Raw genomic sequence first — 8,050 nt, 5'->3', positions numbered from 1 at the left:
TCAGATGGTAAGATTTTATTTTTATAGAGTACTTTTAGGTTCACAGCAAAGTTGAATAGAAGGTCTAGAAAATTCCTATCTATATCCTTTGCCCCACCCATGCACAGTTGGAACAGAGTGAAACATCCCTGGGCACGGTCCAAGGAAGGCCAAGCAAGGGTCCGGGGGTTGGGGGTGGGAGAGAGTGGGAGGATTTCACGGCAATGGGAGAGGCAATGAGATGGGGAGGGACTGGGTGTAGCTAGGGGTGAAGGAGGGTGAGGGATGCTTGCGGAGAGATGGGAGCCAGCGATATGCTGACTGAAAGACCAAGTCAGATTTCCTGTGTACTCCCTGGGTGCCCAGAAGAGAGTTGTAGATACAACAAGAGTGATTGCTGAGAACTTTCCTCCAGCACTGAGTCCCTCAGACTGTAAAGGGCCCCTTGGAGCCCAGCATGAAGCAAGGCTGGCTGCCTCTCTCCTTCTTCCGTTCCCTTTAAATGCTGCAGAAGGGAGCTAGGGGTAGAGCATGAGGAAGGAGGGAAGGAAGGAGGGAGGGAGGGAAGGAAGGAAGGAAGGAAGGAGGGAGGGAAGGAAGGAAGGAAGGAAGGGAGGGAGGGAGGGAGGGAGGGAGGGAGGGAGGGAGGGGGGCTCATGCCGGCAGGTCCTTGGGCTCCTCTGGAGTGAGCTTCATCAGTTTGTCCACACACAGCAGGATGAGGGTGAGAAACCAGAGACTCCAGCCAACAGCGGCTGCGATCCAGCCGTACTCATCCACGCCCGTACGGCAGCACCGGGCTGCTTGTGGGCAGAAGTCCACATCTGGGGGGGGAGGGGGAGGGGAGAGCAGGGGGGATGGATGTCAGCTTTCGCTCCAGTACTGGTTAGAACATCAGCAACATGACAGCTGACACGAACAAGCACTTGCTACTATGCTAAGTGCCCTGAACGGTACTTTAAGTATTTCTCACAAGGTAGCAATGATGATGATGATATTATGTTGATTTTGGGACTGAACCCAGCGCCTCAAACATGCATGCACCCCTGAGCTACATGCTACACCTCCAGCTAGCTATCTGCTAAGTACAATGAGAAAAACTTAAACCTCAGTTTGTAAAACTCTAAAGCCACATTCTCAGCCTCTATACATTATTGCTTTTTTTTTTTTTTAATGCTAGTACTGGAGCTTGAACTCCAAGCCTACATGTACTCAGTTGTTTTTGTTTTTCAATCAAGGCTGGTGCTCTACCAGTGAGCCACTTCTGGCTTTTTGTTGGTTAACTGGAAATAAGACCATCATGGATTTTCCTGCCTGAACTGGCTTCCAACTCCAATCCTCTGATCTCAGCCTCCTGAGTAGCTAGGATTATAGGCTTGTGCCAACAACACACACCCAGCTCTATTGCTTTTCTTTATAAAAGCCCAGAAGTAAATACCTTTGGTCCTTTGATGAGGGACCAGACTTAAAACCAATATTGATTAACAGGTAGCCATGGCTGGGTAGGGATTTCTGAGCTCCTCACCCCTGGAAAGCTTCAAGTATGGAATGATCATAAACATCTACAGGGTATCAGAGCCAGGTCCTGCCTTGGGCAGAAGTCGGGCAGGCTGATCTTTATGGACTTTCATCTCCAAGCTTTTCCAGAGCTTCTGCACCCCACCTGAGCAGGGCCTGGGGTCACTGAATCCGTTCCTGCCAGAGATCACAAGCCTGGATTCTGATGAAAGCCAAGAGTTTGTGCAAGCAATGCAGAGCTGAAGCGGGGTGCTCTAGGGTGAGGGCAGTTGGCAGGGGCAGCTTACTGGGGCATTGTTCCAGGGTCTCGGGGTCTGGGTGGTGGGCAGTCAAGGTCAAGTTGCTGCTACTGCTGGCTTCTGAAAGAAAAGACAGGAGGCCGTCAGGCAGACGGAAGCTGTTTCCAGGTGTGGATCCTGCAACCTGTTTATGTCAGCAGTGTTATGCAGGTCCAATAGAAATGCTACGACAAGTATGTCCAAGCTTTATGAAGCAGCGCTAACTCCCGCCATGAGATTTATTATGCATCTCCATTTATGTATTGAAATCCTAGCCCGCAGTGTGAGTGCATTTGGAAACAGAGCCTTTAAAAATATGTGGAAGCTGGAGGCTGGTGGCTCCTAGCGACTCAGGAGGCTGAGGTCTGAGGATCATGGTTCAAAGCCAATGCAGGGACTCTGTGTGAGACTCTTATCTCTAATCAACCAATAGGAAACCTAAAGTGGAGCCTTGTGTGGTTCAAGTGATAGAGTGCTAGGGAGCCTTGAGCAAAAAGAGCTCAGGGACAGCACCCAGGCCCCGAGTTCAAGCCCCACAACCCTCAAAAAAAAAAAAGAGGTTTAAGTCAAATGAGGTCATATGGGTGAGTGACGAGTGCCCTCCTAGGAGGAAGAAGACATACCCACAATGCACAGCTCAGCGACAGGCCCTGTGAGAACATAGAATGAGGGAACAAGAAGCTGTCTGCAACCTACGGAGGGAGCGCCTGGGAGAAAGCAAGCCTTAGCAGCCTTGACCTTGATTGACTTCCGGCCTTCAGACTATGGGAAAATAAATGTTCAGTCCCCTTACCCCACTGTGGCATTTGTTTTAGGGAAAAGGATCAGTGACTGCTGATTTCTTACTACATTCCCAGCATTCAGAGAGGCTCTGTGTTGGCTTTTCATTTTCTTCCAGTGATCAGGGGCCTACTGCAGAGGGTTACTAGTTTTTTAGGGTTCTCTATTGCAGATAGAAGTAGCTATAGAACGTTCCTTTCAGTATCTACTGACACAATCACTGGAAACTCTGAAATATCACTTCATGTGATCTTCAATTTCTTTCCCACACTGGAACAAAGAAACATTGAAATCCAACCAGGATTCTTTTTTTTTTTTTGGTGTGCCAACTTGAACTCAGGTTCCTGTACTCTTCCTTAGCTTTTTCTGCTCAAGGCTGGTGTTCTACCACTTGAACCACACATCCACTTCTGGTTTTTTGTTGATTATTGGAAGGTTAAGAGTCTGGCTTACAACCCTGATCCTCAGATCTCAGCCTCCTGAGTAGCTAGGATCACAGGTGTGAGCCATTAGTTCTTGGCCTGTGAGTATGGTCATCCACAAAAATTATATATCACTTGGGTTGGGAAGGTGGCTCAGTGGTAGAGCACTTGCCTTGCATGCATGAGGCCCTGGGCTTGATTCCTCAGCACCACATAAGCAAAAAAGAAAAAAACCAGAAGTGGCGCTGTGGCTCAAGTGGTAGAGCACTAGCCTTGAGCTGAAGAGCTGAGGGACAGCGCCCAGGCCCAGAGTTCAGGCCCCACAAACGGACCAAAAAAAAAAAAAATTATACATCACACAGGCAAAGGATGGTCAGACTACACAATACTTAGGCTTGTCCCTTGGTTCCTAAACATGGAGCAGAAAGCCATCATATGTAGGCTAGTAGTGGTTACCATATTGGAAGCACCCTGTTGGAACATTCTGCTACTAGCTGGGCATAGTGGTGCAGGCTTGTAATCCCAGTACTCGGAGGCAGAGACGGGAGAGTCTCCAGTTCTAGGTCAACCTGGGCTGCATGTCTTTTTATCCGCACAAATGTTAGTCTAGGTAGATCCAAACCAAGAGATTGATTTTGAAGAACTTTCTAGAAATTGTATTGTAGTTCAGTTTGCTTCTTTGGGGAAATCAATCAGGCAATCAATCAATCAATACACAGTGTATGGCTTGAGGGTCAGCATGTCCTTCAGAGAATCTGGTCAGGCAGCGGAGGAAGCAAGTTGTTGTTTAGCCAAAGCCAGGAAACTGCAGCCCAGACAAATCTTAGGCCATCCAATCCCCAAGCCACTGCTTCAGGTATGCTAATTGCCTTGATGCAATCTGCTTGTTGCTGTTAATTATTGACAACGAAATGTGGCGCAGAGCCCCGTCTTTGTTTCAGAGAAGTAGATTCCACAGCATTTATTTTCCTTCAACACCAAGCAACTCCCCGGGGGCCTTGACTTTCATCTCTCCTCTACACCTAGAGTGGGGCTGGTTTCCCTGGAAAAACGCTCGGGTGAATAGATGTTGGAATGAGGCAAAAAAAAAAAATCACTTGGAAATGCCATCTTTAAAAGTCACAAGTCATTCTACAGCTGTGTGCTTCCCGCCGGAACAGCGCAGGTGAAAATTCCCAAACAAACACTCACACACTCTCCCTCCAAAATTCTGAGTCTCCGTCATTACCCAGGCATTAGAAAAAAAAACCCAAACCAAAAAACCCCCAAACACCTTTAATTGGTGGGGGAGATGCTAATCATAATTGCCATATTGTCTGCTGACCCCTTGCTATGTTGTTTTAAGTTGTGTGTGTGTGTGTGTTGCCAGTCCTAAGGCCTGACTCTAGACCGGGGCACTGTCCCTGAGCGTTTGTGCTCAAGGCTACCTCTCTACCACTTGAGCCATAGATCCACTTCAGGATCTTTGTGGTTATTGGAGGTAAGATTATCACAAACATGCCTGCTCAGGCTGACTTCAAACTGTGATCCTCACATCTCAGCCTCCAGAGTAGCTAGGATTACAGGTGTGAGCCACTCATGCCTGGCTTAAGCCACCCAAGCCTGGCTTTATCGTAAGTTCTTTATAAGCAAACATCTTGTTCTTCTTTACCAGCAACCCTATAAATCAGCACTCTATTCTTAGGTGGTAACCAAGGATCCTGGGGCACAGAGACCTGAAGTCATTTCTTCAAGGTCACACAGCTTGGAGGTTGTAGATGCTGCATGGAGCTTAGAGAGCTTGGTGGCCCAAGGGCCTCCTCAGTCTCCTGGCAGTAGTTACAGGGGAGACTCTGAGGATACTGGAGACACATGGATTTGGGGGGAAGGGGTGGCTTGAGAGGGGGAGTATATAGGAGCAGGGCAGTCTCAGAGACAGGACAGGACAAGATCAAACCAGAGGCAAGACTACGTAAGCAAAATCCCTCTCCAGGGTTCTCCCTGGGCCTCAGGAGGCAGTGGGGTGAAAGTCCCACATTTCCAAGCCCCGGGGAGGCCTGAGAGGGGTGGACATTGAACAGGCCATCCAGCCTGTGGACGGAGAGGAGGTCGGGGTTGGGAGGATGAGGGCTGAAGGGAAGAAAGGGAAAGATCGAGAGCAAGGACCCACAGGGCAGAGAGAGCCCCCAGCTGCCAGGAAGCCGCAGGCCAAATCGTGTCGCTGTAGACCAATTTAGTCCCCACAGAGGAAGATTCTGGTAAATTAGTCATAGTCATATTTGTATGATTTGTGTGTGTGTGTGTGTGTGTGTGTGTCTGTAGTGGGGCTTGAACTCAGGGCCTGGTTACTATCTCTGAGCTTTGTTTTTTTCTACTCAATGGCGCTCTACCACTTGAGCCACAGCTCCACTTCTGGCTTTTTAGTGGTTAACTGGAGATAGTCTCTCAGACTTTTCTGCCCAGGCTGTCTTTGAACTTCAGTTCTTAGATCTCAACCTCCTGAGCAGCTAGTATTACAGGCACTGGCAATCATAATAATGATTATATTACTATATTAATATAATTGTACAATATGTAAACATATCATATAATACACAATATATTTGTTATTATTATAGTATAATAATAATCACTATTATTTGTGGCAGAAGCTGAAGAGGTGGCTCTTTCTGTCCCGGTGCAGTGGCTGGGTATTTTTGGTCTTTGTCTTGAGCTGGCCCAACGCACTCCTGCCCTGCTTAATCCTTCAGACCCGAAGATTGTTTCCTCTTTCTCTGCAGGACCAGCCCAGGCCAAGGAATCCGCCCCCTCCCTGCGTCTCCCCCTTCCCAGCGGCCGAGAATAAAGCTCACAACGCTACCTGCCCAGCGCGCTGAGTGGAGGGAGGTGAAGACCAGGCTGAGGAGCAGGGCGGCCCTCGGGGCGGAGGTGAGGAGCTGTGTGCGGCTCAGGGAAGCATCGGCCTGGGCCATGGCTGGGCTGGGAAGCCGGGGCCGGGCCCCTGGTGTTGTGGTTGCCAGGTGCTGTTAAGATGACTCGGCAGGGCCTGCAGGAGCTTGGAATGCTCTGGTTTGGGGGACTCGAGAGGGGGTGGAGCCAAGGGCACTCCACCTGTCACACCTGGGGAGGGGTGGGGAGGAGGGACAGGTAGGGACTCTGTTCCCTGAGACAAAACTGTCCCCAAGGAGAAAAGGGCTGGAGGGAGGGTGGGGTCCTTTGGGTTCCTTGGGGGGAAAGGTGTGTGCTGTCTCTTTTATCTTGTGACAGATCAAGGAGGCTGTGGCCCAGGTAGTCCCAATATTTACCTAGCACTGATTATGCGCATAGCTCTAGGCTAAAGTCTTGGAATACCTGCCCTCAAAAGACATTCCTGAGCCTGGCCTGTAAACCTGGCTACTCGGGAGGCTGAGATCAGAGGATCACCGTTCCAAGCCAGCCCAAGTAGGAAAGTCTGTAAGACTCTGATCTCCAACTAGCCAGCAAAAAGCTAGAGATGAAGTTGAGCCTCAAATGACAGAGTGCCAGCCTGACTTTAAGTCCCAGGACAGACAGACAGACAGACAGACACACACACACTTTCATTACAGACAGCTGTCATTGAAATGCCCAGCAGTGTTTCAGAACCTGCAGGCTAAGTGCTTTTGGTGTCATCGGCGTGAGGCCACGGCTGCTCTTGGCTGCTCTTCAGCGAGATGCAGGATAAAGAAATGAAGCCTGGAGAGGGCTTTGACTGGCTGATGGGCTGGAGATCAGGCCTGAGAAACAAGACAAGGTGCTTAGAGGTCAGTGTGACCTTAGCATCACGAAGCCGCAGGGGAGGACTTGTGAAGATTTTGAATTAAGTAGTAACTTTAGCCTTGAGGCTTAAGCTGGGACCAAGCTGGGTGCTGGTGGCTCACCCCTGTAATTCTAGCCACTCTGGAGGCTGAGATCTGAGGATCCTGGCTTGAAGCTACCCCAGGCAGGAAAATCCCTGAGACTCTTATGTCCAACTAACTGCCCCCAAACTGTAAGCAGAGCTATGGCTCCAAGGGCTAGAGCATTAGCTTTGAGCAAAAATGCTCAAGGACAATGCCCAGGCTTTGAGTTCAAGCCCATGACTGACAAGTAGCCTCTTCTTATCCGAGGAATACATTGGAAGGCTCCCAGCGGAAACTGGGCCCATGGCCAGTGGCTAGGCTTGCAGGCGTGAACCGCCAGCACCCAGTGGAAGAAAGAGTTTTGCTGTGCTGTGATTTAACGTGACTCAATGACTCACGTCTGGGTGTCTCCCACAGGGGAACAGAAAAGCAGTGAAGACGTGTCTGGGGGGAACAGAGGAAGGGACATTTGGATTCTTTTTGGTGGAATTGAGATTTGAACTCAGAGCCTAGCACTCTACCTCGGGAGCCACACCCCCAACCACTTGGGGCTTGAGTGTTGAACGATGTTGTGTGTGAGGGAGGGAGCCGTTGGGTTGGGCAGGTTCAAGGCCAGGCAAGTTCAAGTCCCACGACTGACCCCCCCCCAAAAAAAATTCTTGGTCCATTTTTGTTTTTAATAGAAGAGAATCCTGGAAAAGTGTGCAGAAAGGGACTGTGGTTTCTGGGACTCATCTAGAACTGGATTTCATCCCTGCCTCCTGTTGGTTGAGGGGTCCTGGGAAAGTTCCTCCCTCCCTCCCTTCTTCCCTCCTTCCCTCTTTCTCTCCTTCCCTCTCTCCCTCCCTCCCTTTCTCTCTCTCTCTCTCTCTCTTTCTTTCTTTCTCCCTTCCTCCTCCTCCTCCTTCCTTTGGTCATGGGGCTTGAACTCAGGGCCTGGTACTGTTCCGGGTCTGGCTTTGAACATGATCCTCAGATCTGAGCCTCCAGAGTAGCTAGGATTACAGGTGTGAGCCACTAGTACCTTGCAAACTCATCATTTCCTAATGATCATTTCTTTTTTTTTTTTTGTCGGCCGTGGGGCTTGAACTCTGGGCCTGGGTGCTGTCCCTCAGCTCTTCAGCTCAATGCAAGCACTCTACCACTTGAGCTACAGCACCACTTCCGGTTTTCTGGTGGTTTATTGGAGATAGGAGTCTCACGGTCTCTCCTGCCCGGGCTGGCTTTGAACCGC

The 8,050-nt window shown here is 49.8% G+C and overlaps 2 protein-coding genes across 2 annotated transcripts in view; one reads left to right on the top strand and one right to left on the bottom strand.

Moving 5' to 3' along the window:
• Positions 1-6,024, bottom strand: Tmem213 (transmembrane protein 213). Its single transcript, XM_013021683.1, has 3 exons — positions 5,817-6,024; positions 1,785-1,856; positions 1-803 (listed from the first exon to the last, which is right to left on the bottom strand). Exons 1-3 carry the CDS (start codon positions 5,926-5,928, stop codon positions 634-636), a joined length of 354 nt encoding a protein of 117 aa, XP_012877137.1. The 5' UTR covers positions 5,929-6,024; the 3' UTR covers positions 1-633.
• Positions 5,792-8,050, top strand: part of Atp6v0a4 (ATPase, H+ transporting, lysosomal V0 subunit a4) — a 59,518-nt gene continuing 57,259 nt past the window's right edge. Inside the window, exon 1 of the mRNA XM_013021553.1 lies at positions 5,792-5,884. The gene's annotated coding sequence lies outside the window, so the exon portion shown is untranslated. The remainder of the gene's footprint in view (positions 5,885-8,050) is intronic.

The sequence above is a fragment of the Dipodomys ordii genome, unplaced genomic scaffold (assembly GCF_000151885.1).
Source record: "Dipodomys ordii isolate 6190 unplaced genomic scaffold, Dord_2.0 Scaffold56, whole genome shotgun sequence".
Taxonomy (NCBI): Eukaryota; Metazoa; Chordata; class Mammalia; order Rodentia; family Heteromyidae; genus Dipodomys; species Dipodomys ordii.
The sequence above is the reverse complement of the archived record's forward strand: the minus strand, read 5'-3'. Positions and strand labels throughout refer to the sequence as shown.

Coding starts and splice junctions, on each gene's coding strand:
- Tmem213 (XM_013021683.1), bottom strand. CDS start 5,928: ATGGCCCAGGCCGATGCTTCCCTGAGCCGCACACAGCTCCTCACCTCC. Junction 1,857..5,816: donor CCACTCAGCGCGCTGGGCAG/GTAGCGTTGTGA, acceptor CTTTTCTTTCAG/AAGCCAGCAGTAGCAGCAAC. Junction 804..1,784: donor GACCCTGGAACAATGCCCCA/GTAAGCTGCCCC, acceptor CTCCCCCCCCAG/ATGTGGACTTCTGCCCACAA.